Source organism: Typopeltis vanoorti, chromosome 9 (genome assembly GCF_054136105.1).
Source record: "Typopeltis vanoorti isolate ZY-2024b chromosome 9, IOZ_Tvanoo_1.0, whole genome shotgun sequence".
NCBI classification, from domain to species: domain Eukaryota; kingdom Metazoa; phylum Arthropoda; class Arachnida; order Uropygi; family Thelyphonidae; genus Typopeltis; species Typopeltis vanoorti.
In genome coordinates, this window is record NC_143557.1 from 140917291 (window position 1) to 140938245 (window position 20955).

Consider the following 20955-nt stretch of genomic DNA (forward strand, 5'->3'; position numbering starts at 1 on the left):
TAGGAGAAGGGAAAATGAGAAGACAATTTGTTAATAGGAGAATACGTAGCTGTTAAATCATATTTCTTCAAAATTCTTGCGATAGGTTCTGAAATACCGGAGATATAAGGAATAGGTACTCGACGTATTGAATCTTTGTTGTTTTGTGGAGGATTATAAGATGTAAGAAGACGTTGAATACTTTTTTCAGAAAAGCCATTGAGTTTCATGTGTTGCTGGATAGTAGAAAGTTCTTTCTGTAGATAATCAAAAGTAGAACAATTAGTTTTGGCTCTTTTGATGAGACATTTTATAATTCCTGTTTTATGACATGGATGATGGGCTGATTCTTTCAGAATATAACGACCTGTGAATGTTGGTTTCCTGTATACTGTAGTTGTAAGAATATTTGAAGATGATCGGATGAGGAGAACGTCTAAAAAACTGGTTGTTTTCTTCTAATTCCATAGTAAACTTTATGCGATGATGTAAGGAATTAATACTGTTTAAAAAGGAAGATAAAGTGTTTTTACTGTGAGGCCAAATAGCAAATATGTCATCTATATATCTTACCCAAAAAGATGGTAGAGGGAAACTAGATGTGAAGAGGACTTTTTCTAAATGTTCCAAATAAAAGTTGGCTAAAGCTGGAGAAAGAGGACTTCCCATGGCTGTTCCTTCTACTTGGCTATAAAATTTGTTTTGACATATGAAATAACCAGAATGTATAACGAAATCGAATAGTTTTATAATATCTTGAGGAAAGATGTCATCAAGTAGTTTTAAAGTTTCCTTAAGAGGTACATTGGTGTATAAAGATTCTATATCAAAACTAACCATAAGATCTGTAGGTTGTAATGAGACATCTTTTAATTTTTCTAAGAAATCTGAGGAGTTTTTTAAAAAAGAACTCGAGTTGCCAATGTAAGATTACAACCTACATTACAACCTACAGATCTTATGGTTAGTTTTGATATAGAATCTTTATACACCAATGTACCTCTTAAGGAAACTTTAAAACTACTTGATGACATCTTTCCTCAAGATATTATAAAACTATTCGATTTCGTTATACATTCTGGTTATTTCATATGTCAAAACAAATTTTATAGCCAAGTAGAAGGAACAGCCATGGGAAGTCCTCTTTCTCCAGCTTTAGCCAACTTTTATTTGGAACATTTAGAAAAAGTCCTCTTCACATCTAGTTTCCCTCTACCATCTTTTTGGGTAAGATATATAGATGACATATTTGCTATTTGGCCTCACAGTAAAAACACTTTATCTTCCTTTTTAAACAGTATTAATTCCTTACATCATCGCATAAAGTTTACTATGGAATTAGAAGAAAACAACCAGTTATCTTTTTTAGACGTTCTCCTCATCCGATCATCTTCAAATATTCTTACAACTACAGTATACAGGAAACCAACATTCACAGGTCGTTATATTCTGAAAGAATCAGCCCATCATCCATGTCATAAAACAGGAATTATAAAATGTCTCATCAAAAGAGCCAAAACTAATTGTTCTACTTTTGATTATCTACAGAAAGAACTTTCTACTATCCAGCAACACATGAAACTCAATGGCTTTTCTGAAAAAAGTATTCAACGTCTTCTTACATCTTATAATCCTCCACAAAACAACAAAGATTCAATACGTCGAGTACCTATTCCTTATATCTCCGGTATTTCAGAACCTATCGCAAGAATTTTGAAGAAATATGATTTAACAGCTACGTATTCTCCTATTAACAAATTGTCTTCTCATTTTCCTTCTCCTAAAGACAAACGCTCAACTTTATCTCTTCCTGGAGTTTATCAAATTCCTTGCAACTGTGATCTCTCTTACTTTGGACAGACTGGACGTTCTCTTGAAAAAAGAATCCAAGATCATCAATCATCCATTCTTCACAATAAACCTGAAAAGTCTGGTTTGGCTCAACACGGGATTGAAACTGACCACAGCATCCTTTGGTCCAAAACGCGCCTCTTACATAGATCCCGTTATAGGTTCGAACGTTTGTTCAAGGAAAGCGTGGAGGCCTTGCTCTATCATCCCAACCTGAATCGTAATGACTGCATATCTATATCAAAAATCTGGGAAAGCCTAATCAAGATTACTCATTAATTTTTTTTTTTTTTTTTTTTAATAGCAAATTCAATCATGTTTCTACTTCAAAATATTTCGTTTCATACTTAGTGATATAACATCACGCGGCATGTTCTAATTTCAACGATCTATTGTTAGTATTCTAGCTTGTATATTTTTTAAACTATTCTTGTAATACCACCGACGATGGTCTGCTATTTCCAGACCGAAATATTTGGTTAAATAAATATCTTTCTTGTGATTACGTGATTATATCATTAAATATTAGTCCTGTGTATATTATAACTCCTTTCTTCTCCAAGTGAATCTTTTTTCAATTAAGAAAATCAGTATGCTGAGTTTTACTAGTTATCTTAACAGTATGATTCTGAATTTAAATTCCTTATTAATCAAAATATCCAAATCCACGTATTCTTCTGGAATCCCAGCTGAATCATTTAAAACTGTTCCAAAAGAACTGCCTATGTTTATTTTATTTTCCTTACTCTTTATTTACATATTGCTGGCCTGGTTGGCCGAGTGGTTAGTGTACACGCTCTCCAGCCAAAAGGATGAGGGTTCGAATCCCGTCATGGGCATGGATGTTTGTAATTGTCTGTGAAGATACTAGTGGTGGTGATGTAGATCTGATTGTAGTTGCAGTTCATTGTAGTTGGTTTGTGAATCGAGTGGTGGAGATAGAGAGTTGTAGACTAAGTGCCCTCCTTCGATGAGTCATATAATAATAATAATAACAATATCTACAAAAGATTTTCTGATTAATTTAAACATTCTTATTAGTTATAATTAGAATTTTGCTTTGTAATCTCCTTGCTAGCATGGTTGGCCGAGTGGTTAGTGTACACGTTCTCCAGCCAAAAGGATGAGGGTTCGAATCCCATCATGGGCATGGATGTTTGTGATTGTCTGTGAAGATACTAGTGGTGGTGATGTAGATCTGATTGTAGTTTGTTGTTGTTGGTTTGTGAATCAAGTGGTGGAGATAGAGAGTTGTAGACTAAGTGCCCTCCTTCGATGAGTCATATAATAATAATAATATCTACAAAAGATTTTCTGATTAATTTAAACATTCTTATTAGTTATAATTAGAATTTTGCTTTGTAATCTCCGAAATTTAATTAATATTTGATGTTAATAATCATACTCAATAACTGTTTCATGATTCTGATTCTCTTATTATAGTTTTTGTTGTAGTGTATTTCTTTAAGAATTTGATTATTTATTCATTCAGCTAATTACAGGTTAATTATAAGATGTGTTCTTAGGGGTAAACATGAGAAGATGCATAAGGTTTCCTTTTCTGAGGATAGAATGAGTACAGTGATTGACAGAATATGAGGAATAAGCAAGCAAAATAGTTAGTAGTGGTTGTAGGCACAAATAATTTGGTTGGTAACAAGGAGAACATAAGGATGGATATCCGAATGCTGTTGAGGAGAGTAAAAGATAACAGTGTAATAGCAAAGACAATCAGTGTGTTGCCCAGGTAGGATACTGATGAGTTGAGATAATGAATGAGATGCTAGCAAAGTTGTGAGGAGAAAGGAATTCACTTTGTGAATGTGTGAGATGAATTTGAGGGGTAGATGGACCCGTATAAAAGAGATGGCTACATTTTAAAGAATGTCAGCTGAAAAAAACTATTGCTGCTGGTTGGTTGGCTGGGTGATTTGGGGTTTATTGGCAGAAAAACAGCAAAGGCCATACTGTGTTAAACCATAGGTTACAGCAGTATACTCAAATAAAATTAATAAACAATAGTAAAAAGATAATTTAGTAAGTAACATGCTATGTGCAAAAAGTACAAAGCAGTATCTACATATAAATAGAATTTATAACCAAACACATTTGTGTAAATCAATTCTTTTGAAAAAGTATTAATACATGCATGTAAAAAATGTATTCCTCTCTCAAGTGAAGTACTGGCACTCAACCAGAATGTAAAAAATGGTAGGCCTGTCATGATTGGATCCTATCCTATGGTAGAGAAGTGTAAAATCTGGTATAGAATAAAAATAGAAATATTTTTTTTATGTCGATTTTACATGGGCAATTAAATTACATAAAATACTTGTAATTAAAATAAGGTATAACTCACTTTACTGTATTAAATCTGGTATGACTGGTAATTAATTTACGGAAAAAAGAACCACTAGAATTGTAACATAAATTAAGCTCAGACAGGATTAGGCAAATAGACCAAAGACTAGCGACAATCCCGAAGGTCACCGGATTATGAGTTTTCCCGCCATAACCCAACGATAGTGTGGGTGACGGAGAAAGCCCTCCAGTAAATCTGGGGAACTTAATTTGAAGAAGGGTCAAGGTCGGGAGAGTGATATAAAAGGCAGAGATTGAGGGGTCAAGGGGCTCTCGTTTCAAAGTTTTATTCCTGTGGCAAACCTTTTCCAAGGACAGGGAGAGTCGCATTCTGCGAGCAGCAGTTCCGATGAAGATGGGAAGTTTGAGAACAGTAGAGATAGTCCTTTCAAAATGTCCCACCGCATGATTTTTCGATGATCAAGGTGTATGCTGAATTATCGCTGCTGTAACCTAGTGCCCAATCAGAAATTTTTTTTTGAAGAAGCAAACGAGCCCGTAAGCCTTAAGGATCTAGGACTGTGTAATGAACTGGCAAAAATGGTAAATAGAATGTTTTAAGTAATATCCTAGATTGTGAAGTTCAAGCGACTGATGTTGGTTCTGGTAATTATTAGCATAGAAACTACTAGAGAGGTTGGAAAGCCATACTTCAAGTTGAGTGTGAATAGCAGAATATAGAGATCTAAGATTTGCTAATGTTGTGTAATGCAAAAAATTGAATGTGGTTTAAGTTTTGCCTTTTTCTGTTTATAACGTGAGTGAAGTTAAAGTATGTTAAAAGCTATCCAAGTGTCTGAAAATTTATGTGTATTTATAATGTCTTTGTCTTAAAACTTGAGCGAAAATGCTTAAATGTTCATGCGGAAAATTAGACACATGACTGTACTGTCTCCAACGTGCTCTCGTTGTCTTAGTTAGAACCAGACATGTGATATGTGCTGTTTAAATTTTGTTAATAATTTGTCTTAGAATGAATAAACATGTTTGTTTTGTTAATAGCTTACCTGATCTTGTTTTGCCAATGCACTGTCTCATAAAAATATCAAACCTGTGTGACCTAAGAATAGTAATAGTCATGTAAGGGAAAGAAAAACAATTATTTTACGTGATCCTTACTTAATGCTGCAGTCGAAAAAAAAAAATTTTTTTTAAGGATCAATACAAGAGAAATACAGCAAGGTAGATTAAGGAATTGGTTCCAACCAGAAGCTATTCCTAAGTCTACACTTCGAGCATGGGAAATAGCATACTTAGAGCCTTGAGAGAGAAGGGGGGGGGGAGGTAAAACAAAGATTATAGACTAAGGGATTAAGAATAATTGCGAATTTTGTGCATGAATTAGAAATTGAAGTCTACAGACAGTTTGAACTGGCTCAAGCAACTACTATGTCAACTTAACGATATTAACTACAATATAAAATAATACTACAACGTAAGAAAAAATTTTACAAACAGTGCAGTAGTAACATATTAAGTAAAATATAAATAAAAATATAAATAAAAAAATTATATTACAGTAGGTTCCAACCATTATAGGTTATTTGCCATGCAGAACCACAGACATGAGACCCATAATCTATGAGGGTGGTCTGAAAAGTTCTCGGTCTCAACCATAGATGGCAACACTATCGGCAAGATTTTTTTTTCTAAGTTGGTACATCTGTCATAAACATCCAAGTGAAATTGCAATCTATCAAGTAGTTTGTTTTATACAGCTGTCTGAAGCAAAAGTGTCGTCTGTATCCCTTGAAATGGATAAAATTGAGTATCATGTAGTTATAAAATTCTTTGTAAAAAAGTTTGACGCCAAAAGAAATCCATTTGAAGTTCATAAACATTTATGGGTACTCTTCTCCTTCATTTTCAACAATTAAGAAATGGGCTGCCGAGTTTAAACGTGGCCGTACCAGCCTTGAAGTAATCCATGTGAAGGACATCCAAAAAGTGCAACGAAATCATTGATCAAGTGCACGATATGGCATTGGATGACCGACGAGTCAAAGTGCGTGAAATTGCTGAGGATATAGGCATTTCAAAAGAACATGTAGGATATATTTTGCATGAAGAATTGCAAATGAAAAAGCTTTGTGCAAGATGGGTGACATGCTTGCTCACAGCAGATCAAAAATGCACTTGCATGAAAATCTCTGAACAGTGCTTGGAGAATTTCAACAAGAATAAAAACTGATTTTGTGCATCAATTGATTACTGTGGATGAAACTTGGATTCACCATTACACAGCAGAATCCGAACAGCAGTCAAAACAGTGGACAGAGGCCAGCACCAAAGAAGACAAAGTCAGTTCCATCAGCAGGCAAGATCATGGCATCAGTGTTTTGAGATGCTAAAGGCATTTTGTTTATTAATTATCTTGAAAAGGGTAAAACAATAACCAGGGAATATTATTCTGATATTTTAACCAGACTAGATGAAAAAATTCATGAGACCTGGTTTGCAGAAGAAAAAAATCATCTTTCATTAGGACAATGCACCTGCCCATAAAGGTGGCAATGAGAAAATTAAGGGATCTGCACTATAAATTGTTGGAACATCCATCCTATTCCCCAGATTTGGATCCCTCTGACTTCTATCTCTTCCCAAAACTAAAACTCTTCCTTGCTGCTCAGCGTTTTTCTACGAATCAAGAGGTGATTGCAGCTGTAGAGGGGTATTTTACAGATCTTACTGAGACCCACTACAGGAACGGGATAATGGTGCTGGAGCATCGCTGGAATAAATGTATTAGTCTTAAGAGAGATTATGTTGAAAAATAATTTTGAAATTATAAATCCGTTTTTTCATTGTTAGGCCAAGAACTTTTCAGATCATTCTCATAGCTTCGAATGTAGAAGTGCAGGATTGAGAAATGAAGATCGATCCACATCCCATTCAACAGGGTATCCGGAGAGTTCATTGAATGAACAATTCATCGAACGACAATTCGATACAAATGCAAGTCATCGAAAAAACAGTTCACCAAAAATGTAAAATTTTCGAAAATGTTATGAGAAAATTGATCCATTTAGAACTAAACCTGAACCGTGAGTAAGGAGATTACAACGTTACTTTCATAGGGAAAAATTATAGAACAATATGGTTCTTATAGTCTTTCTTGTCCGATAACTGTTTCATGTCTGTTCATGGGACTGATTTGCCTGTTTCCTGAAGAAGAGCCCAGCGGTATCTATATTATGCCTGCTAACTTACCTTTAGCAGAACAGGACTGATAAAAATTATGCGTAAATGGGATCCAACTACCCAGGTCTTTCTAACTAAACGGCTTAGTTTTTACCGACTGAACTATGCAGGCTTCATTATTATTATTGTTGCTAGTAGTAATATGCGACTTCAATACAGCAATTATTATGGGATGAATTTTATTCAGATTCGCTATTTGAAACTTTTACAAGAAAATGTCGAACCGTTCCGGTTTTCAGTTCGGCTATATTCGGGGCGACAAAGAAATAATGTGTCCAAATTATGTACTGTAATACAAAAACTCTCTGACTTAAATGACTTAGTAGAAGTTGTTGGTACAAGAAGCTGTCTGCATGGTTCAGTTTTTGTTCTAAAAGGATTACTTTTACCATAACATTATCGAAAATTTAAAATTTTTGGTGAATTATTTTTCGATGAATTTTCCTGTAACCATTCAACAGAGGATAGAATGCAAAGGAGATTCAATGCTTTCTTGCACTTTACCCTTAGTTGACAAATGTGTTATGATTATAAGCTTTCTGTCAACAATGGGTCCAAAGAAAACTTTGCTTCTGTAGCTACTGGAATAATGCTTTGTCTAATTTTTAGCTCACAATTTGGGTGAAGAGTGTGTTTTCAGTAAAAGTGTACACAGACACTTTTTTCTGCTTAAAACCTGAACTCAATACTATAAGCCCATGAAGAGGTATTGACTGCTTGTTAATGTTGTCTCTCAATTATCCTCATGTTAAAAAAAAAAATGATGTTTAGCAATTGAATTAACTTTGACAGCGAAGAGTATCACACTTAAGCCAGTCTGGAGGAACATCCTCTTCTTGATGATATGGCCAAGATAATGTGCTTCCCACTTGGACTTGAAAGAGTCAGCTAAACAAAGTTTTTAATAAAAAAAGTGTCCTCTGAGATGTGGATTATAGAGGTCTTTTAACGTCATATTTCTAGGATGTCATAAGATTTTTTCATATCCAAGAACACTGAAACTAGATGTCCTCATTTCAGGAATGCATATCTTTTACATTTTTCTAAATGGAACAAATGCTCCAACATTCAATGTTGCTTTCTAAATATAAGAGGAATTTGGCATTTATCATTTTCTTCAATACCTTACAAAGATAGCTGGTCAGAGTGATAGGTCGATAATTGTCTGCATGTGTTGAATCCTTTCCTAGTTTTGGGATGGAAGTGATGATTGACTTATGCCAAGAATCCGGAAACTCTTCCTCTGTAAGAAGTCTGTTGTGTAGTATGAGAAGGAGATTCAGAGAATGTGATGGAAGATATTTTATCAACTCATAATGGATGTCATTAGGGCCTGATGAACTGTCATGAGAGAGCAAAAGAGATTTTTTTAGTTCCATCTTAACAAATGGCTGCTGTATGACTCTAGCCCACCTGCAGAAAAATTTAGCCACTGTTTTTCTTGTTATTCTTTCAACATTAATAATTCAGTAGGACATGAAGTTGTTCTGAGATTGTGGCAAAATTTTATCCTAAAGTGTCTTTAGCATTAAATTTTGCAAACTGGGAAAAAGTATTCCGGTCAGCCTGGTTCTTTTTAAACATGGCATCTATATATGAGAACATGTTCCTGTGAGGATATAGTGCAAACAACAGAAAATAGATTGCTTCCATATATGTTGTTCTCTTCAACATCCCACATGAGGAGTGAAAAAAATGGCAGGAGAACATATTGTGAGATCTATTGCAGAATTAATAAATATAAGATGGATTTAACTTACATATAGATATTTTTATTGGTAAAAATAATTCTCATTTTAAAGAAAATGATATCAAAACCTCGTCTTTATATCATTATTGAGAGAACACCAGGGAGTCAGGGACACATCAAGGGAGACCACATACTACCTGCAGCAACCATCATATTTGTTTTTGAATTCATTCACACTATTTTTTTCATACACAAATAAATAAGATACACTGATGATGGGTTTTCTATTTGGCCACATGGCTCAGCCCCTCCTCTATCTCAACAGACAACACCCCAGAATCCAGTTCACTATAGAAAAAGAAAATCAATATCTTGCTTTTCAAGATATCCTGATCACTTGTTTTCCAATGGCATCCTTTTTTCTCAGTTTTACAGAAAACTCATCCACAGGTAGGTATATAGACAAACTTTTCCATCATACCCCGTTCCTTTCACCAATATGGTGTTATGAACCCTTATTAATAGAGCTTTCAATCTCTGTTCTATCAAGGCTGAACTTGCCTTTATTCATCAGACTTTCCTGTCCAATGGTGTTACAATGCCAAAAAGATCAAATTAATTATTCTTCTGGTCTCCTCACATTCCTTCTCAACATGCTGATTACAGTAATACTATCATTATTAATTATATCAGACACACCTCAGAAAAAATAGCTAGAGCTCTAAAAGAGTATAATCTCTACACATTATGCCTTATCTGAAGCTGGCCACCTTCATCCACTCTACCAAGGATCCTCTACCTCCTCTCTCTGTTCTAGGTGTCTATAAAGTTCCTTGTTCCTGCAAATTATCATATTATGGTCAAACTGGGATGTCTGCTAACATTTGAAGAAGAACGTAAAAAAAAAATATATATCTCTGTTGCCATAAATATGGTTAGCCAGGACTTGCTGGCCATGCCTTGGATAAAAAACTATGCTTCACCACAAAAAATACAAATTTGAAAGACTTTTTTTAGAATCAGCAGCAGATTTAAAAAATCAACCCAATCTTAATCAACATGGTTATATTAGACTTCCTAAGATTTAGAAAACTTTAATTCTTAGGCTTCCCACCTAAGGCTAGCCAACATCATCCACAGAAGGTGCTCCTCGTAGGCCTTTAGGCTCCAGTCTAATCTTTTCCACTTATTGTTTAATTATTTATATATGCTGCATTTATTCCATTAAACTTGAAAATGAGACTAGCTAACTACTTCATTGAACAATTTGAACAATGGATACTGAGTAGTGTTCTTACTAATCTGTCCTTATAGTATAGATATGGTGATGATGTTTTCATAGTTTGGCATGGGTCCAGTACAGATCTACAAGAGTTTGTCAACAAGATCAACACTTTTTGCAATCATATTCGGTTCACTCTTGAGTAAGAAGAGAACAAAATGGATTGCCTTTCTAGATCTCCTATTACTTCATCAACCAGATAGTAGCCTTCATTTCTTAGTTTTAAGAAATATCAGATGTCATACTGTGCCAGGGCACTGATCACAGCAGTACATATATGGTAAATGGTTAGTAGGACAACCACAAACATCCGTGCCCTTGGCGGGATTCGAACCTGCAGCCTCTTGGCTGGAGAGCAGATATGCTAATCATTTGGCTAACTAGGCCAGCTTTTAAGAAAGAAAATACATACTGGACTTTACATTCATCTTCTTTCACACCATCATAACTGTCAAATATCTGGTACCATTAAAAGTCTATAACATCAAGCAGACTCTTTCTTTTTTCTTCTGCTCCACTGAAATGCTGCTTTCCCAAGAAATAAATCACATCTCGTCCACCTTCCTAATAGATTTACTAAATCGTATGTCAACAAGATAATTAGTAATTCTAGTTTCCCTGTCATCTGCCTCTCACTGTCATGGTAGTTCACTGCATCACCATTCTCTAAGGCATCTCGGAAGGTACAGCCAAACTACTTAGATCTCTTAGCCTACAAGTCTACTTCCATCCAATCAACATGATATCTACTTTTCTAGACTCAGCTAAAGATAAACTTTTGCTTTTAGCCAACCCTGGGGTGTATCAAATTCCATGACAGTCTGAAATATATATTTTGGCAAAAGAGGTAGATCTGCAGCTGTGCGATGTGATGAACATTTAGGCTCTGTTAAGTTCCATGAGCCAAAGCAACTGGGACTTGTGGAGCATGCTATCACTACTACACACTGGATTCTTTTGGAAGAAAATTAAGGTTCTCCACAAAAGTAGTAATCTCTTGGACATCTATACAAAAAGAGCTGTGAGATCTTGCTATGTCAACTGAATCTAAAGAAACAATGCACTAAAATTATCCCCCTTAGGGGAAATAATTCTTCACAAATTCCAGAATTAATTTAAATTAATTAATTTTTTAAATCTCGTTAATTTTACTGGAATCAATGTAATTAAACCATGATGCTCCACATCATGTATGTGCATTTCGCTGTGAATATACCAGTTTCTGTTCTTATTTAATTTGAAAGTAATATTGATGATACCCTTGATACTAGGGCAAAAATTTTATAGCAATAAAAATATTCATGTCAGTTAAATTCATCTTATATTTATTATCGTGTCCTGGGTTCCTATATATCCAGGCATTGCAGAATGTGAGTTAGTAGGTATTGAGTTTATTATTAAAGAAGAAATCATTATTTTCAAGCATTCGCACAAATTCTTAACTGTTTTTAGAAGATCCTTCCAGTTCTAAATCCTTTTGAATACAGAAAGGTGACATTTTCTTGACTGGATTTTCACCCCGTTGCATGGATAATGAGAAACACTGGTACATTTATAATGGTGTCAGTTGTCTTTTGTTTCTTACTTCTGTTATCAAATGATGTTCCCACAGTATTACTTGGTTGGGGCCTTAGAGACCCTGGAAATTTTAAAGATGAAGGATTCATGCTCAATGGATTTCTGTTTGGCAGTAGAACTCCCTATCCATCCACCATGGAAGCAGTATCTGGCAAGTGGGAAATGTAAGTAGGACATCAGGGTTACCCCAGACACCATACTAGTACCACAGCAAGCCTTGGGTCTAGTACCTGGACCATGGAGAAGGAGACTTACTGCAACACAGTTAACCTTTGTAGCCAAGCCACACTAACTGAGTGAACCAGGCTGGGACATTCACAAGCATCCATCTTGCTGAAGCAGAGGCCAAAGTAGAGCACGGAGCACCAGGTTAATTATGAAGTGCATTTCATAATTTCTCTTGAAGGGCACTGGATCCTTCCAGTAATGGTGATCTGGAAGACAGGATAGTAAAAAAAGACTTGGGAAAAGTAGAGCAAAGAATACAGTAAGTAAACCAAAGACAAATATTAAGAATGAAAACTGCCAGTACCACCAATGAGAAGTCTCCTCCACAATGAACAGGCCCAACATGGAAGGGACTGTTGCTGCAAGAGAGAGAGAGTAATGAGTGAAGTGAATAGAAGACTAAGGTAGGAGAGCTTGAGAATGGAAAGCTGATGGCATGAATGAAGAGAATGAGAGAAGGAACACAAGACAGATAGGGAAATGTATATGTGTTGTGGGGGGGGGGAGATAGACAGGAAGATAGTGTAAGAAGAGTGGGTGGACACAGGAGTGGTGTGTGAGTTTACAAGAAAAGATGGAGATAATCAGGGATGTAGGAGTAACGTTTAGGTATGGGAAGGGGTCATATCTGAGACGTGGAATTGGTAGAACTTGATAGAAAGCCAGAAATAAGCTAGCATGTATGTTCACAAAAGCCAGAAGAATTTGAAATAAAGGCAATGAAATTGTAGTGTTGATAGAGTTTATTCACCCAAGAACTTAAGTGAGATATGGTTGGATGAGAAAGACATTCTAACAGGAGTAGAGATGGAGGGATGTGATGTTTTTCATGAAGACAGATAGACAGGGTAGCGAGGAAGGAGTACTGTTGTTGATGGCAACAGTATGGTGTGAGGTGGGGTGAACAGGGCACAGTACCTAGTTGGGTGTTGCTATAGCATTGGTAATATGGAGGGCAGCGAGAAGGAAATGTATAGACAAATTGATCCGACTAATAAGAAAAGGGTAATAATTATGAGTGATTTTAATTATGGTAATATACCCTCTGTCCAAAAAGAAACCGAACTTTTGAAAGAAAATAAAACACAGGTCAATTATAATTATTCAAATAATTTATTTCAATCAATATACTCTCCCTCAGCTTCGATACAGCATTTGTCACGGTCAATTAATTCATTAAATGAGTTTTTTATATCAGTTTTTGGGATACTGCTGAGGGTTGTGGTTACTGCCGCTTGAACGTTTTCAATGGTGTCGTATCACTTTCTTTTCATCAGCAAATGAAGTCGGGGGAAAAGAAAGAAGTGACAGGGTGCTAAATCAGGTGAATACGGCAAGTGATCCAACACACAAACTTGGTTTTTGCTCAAAAACTGTCTCACAATGTTCGAATGATGCATTATCATGCAAAAGTGACTAGCTGCCTGCATCACGATATTCATGCCGTACGCGACGAGTTCTTGCTAACAATCGCTTCAAAACTTCGACATGAACCTCACCACTGACCGTTTGGCCAGGCAGAATGAATTTTTGTGGATAATGCACTTGGAATCGTAGAAACAAATCAGCATTGTCTTTACTTTCGACTTCTCCAAGCGAATTTTTTTCAGATGCCCCTCTTCTGATGGTCTCCACTCAGTACTCTTGTGCTTTGTTTCGGGCTCAAACTCAAAACACCACATTTCATCACCAGTAACGATCGTTTCAAGGAAGTTTGAGTCCTTAGAGCGGTTTTAATGAGGTCCTTGCAGTGTTCAATTCGATACATTTTTTGGCCGTCGGTCAACTTGTGGGGAACAAATTGCAAATTCAATTTACAAATGCCAAAACTCTCGGTCAAAATGTGCACAGTTGATTTTGGAATCCCCCAATTCATCTTCAATCAATCTCATGGACGATTTCAGGTTTATTTTGATGAAATTATGCACTTTTTGGATGTTAACTTCGCTCAGTCCAGTTTTTGGATGGCTCGGCTTTTCATCGTCCTCAAGTATCTCATGACCACTTTGAAATCGCTTAAACCACTCGTAAACTTGAGTACAGAATAAGAATTCATCACTGTATGCTTTTTGAAGCATTCGATGCATTTCAGTAAAACTTTTATCAAGTTTAACACAAAAGTCAATTGCAGCTTTTGGTTTGAAACTCATTTTCCGATTGTTCGTCAAAACACACTGTCACTCTTGGCACTATAACTCGGTTTCTAATGAAACAAATGTCATAAACAGTTGACACAACACTAACGAAGGTTGCCGTTTTCGACAATAAAAAGATACAACAGGTGGCACCACTAGTTTCTTCTATTTTCGAAGAGTTCAGTTTCTTTTTGGACAGAGGGTTTACAGATGGAATGAATAGACAGCATATGGGGGGGGGGGAGAGCATAAATTTGAGTTTTTGAGGGACAACTACCTTATGTAAGGTACATGAGAATCAAGGGTCTTGGATTTTATTATTTCATTAGAGGATGTTATAGTAAATGAAGTGTCAAATCTCCCTTCAGTTGGTGAAAGTGATCTCATAAAGTGATTATTTGGCTGGTGGTCATCCATATGAGGACTTCTGTGAGAAAGGGATAATGTGGGATACAAGGCTGGTGATTAGAAAACGCTTAGGAGACTACTCCCAGCTATATCATGGAATGAAGAACAGGATGGAAAGAACATCAATGCTGCTTGGGGAATGCTTAGGAAAGTCTGCAGAGGCAATATCAGAATGCATTTTCAGGAAGTTAAATAAGGTAGGTATGAAATGAATGAATGAAGAGGTGAAGCATGCAACATGAAAGAAGCCTGACAGCACAAAATGAGTGGTAATAGCTAGTTGCATGAGGAGTACAAAGAGCAAGCAAGAAAGGTGACCTACTTAGTAAGGGTAAGTTCAGCATGAGGCAGTTAGCTAATGAGGCCAAAAGAAATCTTAGGGAGTTTTTTCTATACATGATGAGTAGAAGAAAGAATGATTATGGAAGGATGATATTGGTTAGTGAAAATGGTAGAATGATAACTACTGAGGAGGATATAGTAGAGATGTTAAATGAGCACTTCATAAAGGTATTTCATCCTCATGAAATTAGCATCATGCACAACTTGAGAGCAATGCGTGTGTGTCTGGGGTGGGGACCACTGATGGTGAGTAAGTAGGAGGTGATTGAGGAATTGAGTAAACTTGATGTCAATAAGACTGCAGGATTTGACGATATATCATCACGTGTGTTGAAGGAAGGTTCCAGGGAGGTAACAATAGCATTAACGTTATCTCTTTACAGATCAGGAGGTTAAATAAGGTAGGTGTGAAATGAATGAATGAAAAGATGAAAGCATGCAATGTGGAAGAAGATGCCCTTATGGTGACAGAACAACAAGATTGGTAATAGCTAGTGTATCCCTGAAATTTCAGAGACACAGCTAAAACTGCAGGGTCAGCACAGCGGATTATGGCAATGATGCAGAGAACACTGATATGGAGGTAAGGATGTTATGATTGCACTGTATAAGACTAATCCAAGTTCCAAGGGAGTGGAAAGAGGGCAAAATTATTCTGCTTCATAAGGGGGGGGTGATAAGACCAAGATTACAAATTACAGAGCAATCTGCATGCCATTTGTGGTCAAGATGTTAGAAAAGATAGTGAGAACCAGGATTCTGAACTGGATTGAAAACAACATTATGCTCTTAGATGGACAGATTTGCTAAAGGCAGATTGTGTTTTAGCAATCTACTTACTTGTTATAACAACAAGTATGCATACGCAATGGTATATTTAGATTTTGCTAAAGTCTTTAATAGATAGCCACATGACAACCTGGTAATTAAATTTTAATAGATGGGATTGGATAGTTAGATAATGCACTGGATTAGGGATTGGCTGCCTGATAGGCAGTGTTACCCCCCCCCCCCCCCATAAAATAATAGGTGCCAGCACTCATTCTTTACTAGTGAGAAAAATTAAAAATTTAAAATGACATGAAAAGAAAACTAAAAATTATAAATTATTTATTTACTGACATTTTTTACCAATTTAGTTCATAGTAGGCTGATGTTTTTGGAATAAGAACAACAAATTAAGTACACAATGTACAGTTTATTAACCATAAATTTATTGTACAAATATATAAAATAAATATTGTACATATATAAAAATAAGTAAAATTTATACAACAGCAGATATATAAAAATGTTTACATAGCAAATAACTTAATAAAGAGGCATACTGAAAAATGCAAATTTTTACCATGCTTATTTGCATACACGTAAATTTTTAAAAATTTAACAAATATTACAAATTTCTAAATGTACTGCACCTACATGTCACTGTTAATAAAGGTGCTGATACACTGTATTATTGTGTACCATCTCAAAAAAGCACTAGTGATAGGCATCAGCAAGTTGTGTATGGAGAAATGATATCCCAGAACAGGAAAGTCAGTATTGGTGTGTCCCAAGAGTCTGTTTTAGGACCACTGCAGTTTATTTTGTTTGTAAATGATATTGACAAGGGTCTGAATGGTGATATACAGTTGTTTGCAGATTATGTCCACTTGCAAGGCAATTCATATAGCCTTACAAGTGGACTAGAGTAGACCAGGTGAATGGGCAAATAATTGGGCTGCCAATTCAATGAAGCAAAGTGTAAGGTTTTAAAATTCAAGAAGCACAGGTGGAATGCAGAGTATAAGAATGATGGGGATATCTTAGAGGAGGCGACAGAGATGAGGGATCTGGGGGTGATGGTGGATAGGGACCTGAAATTTCAGGGATGCACTGCTAAAACTGTGGAGTCAGCATATGAGATTATGGCAATGATGCAGAGGACATTGACATCAAGTAAGGATGTTATGATTTCATTGTATAAGGCTTTGTTCAGACTGCATATCGATTACAGTAAACAGATTTAGTCACCTTATTTTCAAAAGGATGAAGAGATGTTTGGAAAGGGTTCAAAGATAACCGGCTAAGGTAGCTTGTGGTCTCAGAATGTTGACTATGAAGACTGATTGAGGGCATGCCAATTTGCAGTCTAGTGGACAAATGAAAGGAGAGGGGGCATAATCAAATTACATAAATTGGTAAGGGATTATCACAAACTCTGTTTGCTTACACTTGGATAAAGGATTAAACAAGAATAAAGCAACATTCTAAACTTGTGGCTGTTAAAGTGACAATTTGAAAGATTTCATTTAATACCAAATGCTTCATGGGTTACTAGTTAGAGAAGGCACAGTGACAAGTAAAACCTGAACTCTGCATGTTTTTCCTATCATTCAATTCACTCACGTTAAAAGCTTTTAAAGACAGGCAGTGATGCTTTGGTGACAACACAAATGGCTATGATCATATCAAAAACAATAAAGGCAGAAACTGATGTTGTAGTCTACACCTTTTACACTGCTGTAGCTCTTGAGAGCTTGGCACAAAGAGGGCTATGTGAGAAAACTAAGAATTCCTTTTTTTCCCCAAAGGAGAGAGCTCAATGAACCACAGCTTTCAGGTGAGAAAGAAAGAGTATGGTAGACAAATGCTGCAATGTCGTAGCTCTAATACTTTTATTATCTGTAACAGTGTGGGTTCCACGGGAGATTTCTGTGAAATGGATATTAAAAACCGAAGTTTGGAAAAGGAAAAAAAAAATCCACTTGATATACATACAACTAGTTTCTGAGGGAAAAAATGTTCTAAGGTTGTATTTATGCTTTAGTTTTCAGGATTTTAAAAAAAAAAAAAAAGTATAAAATAATTTATTGACTCATTATATTCCTCTTAAATAATGACAAAAAAAGAAAAATAATTAAACATAAAATGCAATTAATCTAAAAACAGATTACATAAATTTTTACATGTAAAAACAAATTTAGTGAACACTCTATTTGCTATATTAAGTTTTTTTGTACTGCCAAATGACTTTCTTAAGGCATGAAAGAATTATTTCAATATAATATTTAAATAAAGAATTTGAACACTACAAGATTTATTCAATGAACTGCAATAATTCATTCTTTGAAGTAATACATGTAAGCAAAAAGTAAACAGTAAAATATTACAAACAAAAGTTATCAGAAGTTGAGTAATGAGTGAAGAAATTTCTTAATTGATATTCAACTGAAATTAGGCACTTACTTCTTTTGCCTTCTGCTTGAGTTTTAACTGTTCTGGATCTTCAAGTTTTGAACGGCTCTAAATATATACATATGTATATTTATACATTACAAAAATGAGAAAATGAAGTATAACAATATATGTTTTAAAGATAATCACAGTCAATTCTTACCCCCAGAAACTTATTTATTATAAAAAGCTATTAAAAATTACTATTATCTCATACAATAGATGAAAACTAAAAGAGTGCATGTTGGATGGCTGTTGTGATGATTTATTTATCACAAAATGATGGAAGTTTTTTCACTTGGCTATGCTACCAATTACATATTTGGTTTAACCCTTTATCCAAGTGTAAGCACACAAAGTTTGCACCTGAAGTATCTTCAGGACTGAGGCAACTCGTGGTAAAGGTTGACCAAGCTCTCATCACTACTTGTATTAGTATCTCCCATAATGCTAAGCACATATCCTTGCAGATATGTATAATGCTATGCATTATGGAAAAGGTCACTATCCAGACTGGTTTCGACCTTTATTGAGGTCTCTTCAGTGGGAGCCACACCCAGAGGTGGTGATACTAAGGTGGAAGTAATGCAGAAGTCATATCACCATATACCAGTTGCCAAAAGGTGTCAACACCTTATTATTAAAATTCTCTGGATTAGAGATAGTTGATGGAAGTTTTTTCACTTGGCTATGCTACCAATTATATATTTGGTTTAATCCTTTATCCAAGTGCAAGCAAACAAAGTTTGCGCCTGAAGTATTTTCAGGACTGGAGCAACTCGCGGTAAAGGTGGAATAAGTTCTGATTCCAGAACACAAAATGAGTTATATTTTGATTTGTGTGGTAGATGATTTTTGATGCCCAGTGTAAGAATCCCATACTATTGAGTGGAGGTTTGAAAAAGTATACCATGTTTAGTCTCTAGAGTGGGGGTTCCCTGCTCTAGATTGATCATCAAACCATCTTTAATAACATGACAAATGGAAATCTAAGCTGTAACATCCATATACACCTTCAACAGTGCCTTAAACACAATCTCTATACCATCCTTTAGTGGGACAAGGATAATCTAGTGACCTTCAATGCCACCAAAATGCAGTCCTGCCTTTTTTCTTGCAAAAGGGATCTCAGCTGATCTTTCCTCATCCTCAGTAATACACAAATCACTAGACAGGATGAACTATTCCTCCCTTGGACTGGTTTCACATCACATCACATCAATAGCTTCCTCAGCCTCTAACAAACTAGGCATTCTTTTCTACTCAAGAAGCTATTTTACACATACCCAGTTACTAACCTTAAACAAATCCCAAATCTGCTCATTCTTAGAATACTGTTCACACATTTATGATGGTGCACCTAAAACAACCTTAAAAAATTTTGATGCCATCCAGAGGAGGGAAATTTGGCTCATATATGATTCTTTCTTCACTTCAATACAGGTACTTCCATGGTCACTGCACCAGTGAATTGGCAAACATCATTCCTCCACTTGTTGTTAGGCTGGTTAAAACAAGAGCAGCAGCTGTCTAACATCTGTTTACAGTACAACTGCAAACTCACCAAACCTGCTTCTTATCTTTCTCATTTATTCCATCTACCTCTGTTCTATGGGACAGCCTTCCCCACAATGTGTTTCTCAATAATTTCAACCTACAGCTCTTTATTTAAGAAGAATGTCAATAGATTTCTTCTTTCTCAACCTTTATCTGCACCTCTCATATGCAGGATAAAAACCTTACATAAGACTTTAATTTAACAGAGAATTTTCATCCCACTGTCTCTATTTACAAGCATTTTCAGTATGACTTCCAAATTAAAACAAGTAGAAGAGAAATGAAAACTGGAAGATTCAACAATTAAAACGAGTGAGCTGCATATACATTATATAGAGTGGCATAGAATGAAATACATTAAGGTCCTAACTGTGCAAATTTAAAGAAAAATCAAAGTATTAATTATTGAGTGAATACATCCAGCTGATGGATGATTAGTTATAGAATGATATTTTTAGAAGCCACACTGTGTTCTAGAAAAAAAAAAAAAATATTGTTTCACTCCAGAAGCCATAACAGACAAGAGAATCATTTTTCCAGAATCTTGCACTGGCAACTGACCAATAGTTTATTGGGAATTCTGATCCTTACCTGGCTTAGGAAAGGCATAATAATAGCCTTTTGCCAGGTATCTGGAAAACCATTCTCACAGAAAACTCTGTTGAAAAGGTTTAGCAGGTGATTCATGGCTGATGGTAAGAGCTTTTAGCATCTCATAATGGATGTTATCTGGTAAAACAGCAGTTGGGCAACATTTAAGCAAAGGACATTTCATATCTTTCACGAATGACTTCTTGTATTTTTCAGTACTGCTCAAATAAAAAGAGTATATTGTTTTTCTGCTTTGCACTTTTGGGCAAGGACCATGTGGCGGCAGCGGGGGGGGATACGAATATATACACGATGTTTTAGAAAAAATCTCCCTGAGTGTGTCAGCAATTGTGTATCCATTATGTTTAAGGAAAGAAAGCTTGTGGTGGTGTATCTGCCTTTCGTTTTCCTGATTTTATTCCATACTTTTCTGTTCTTGATTGATCTTGCTATAGAAGGTGTATATTTGATGCAGGATTTCCTGCTGGCACTGATGACAGATGTGTCTAGATCAGGATCAAGTAAGTTTGTAA

General features: G+C 35.7%; 1 protein-coding gene across 1 annotated transcript in view; it reads right to left on the bottom strand.

Moving 5' to 3' along the window:
• The window catches only part of LOC150103634 (transcription initiation factor TFIID subunit 4B-like), a 397716-nt gene that overhangs the window by 22103 nt on the left and 354658 nt on the right, over positions 1 to 20955 (bottom strand). The window contains exon 17 of the mRNA XM_090398501.1: positions 18287 to 18343. Coding sequence (XP_090254627.1) covers positions 18287 to 18343 — 57 coding nt within the window. The remainder of the gene's footprint in view (positions 1 to 18286; positions 18344 to 20955) is intronic.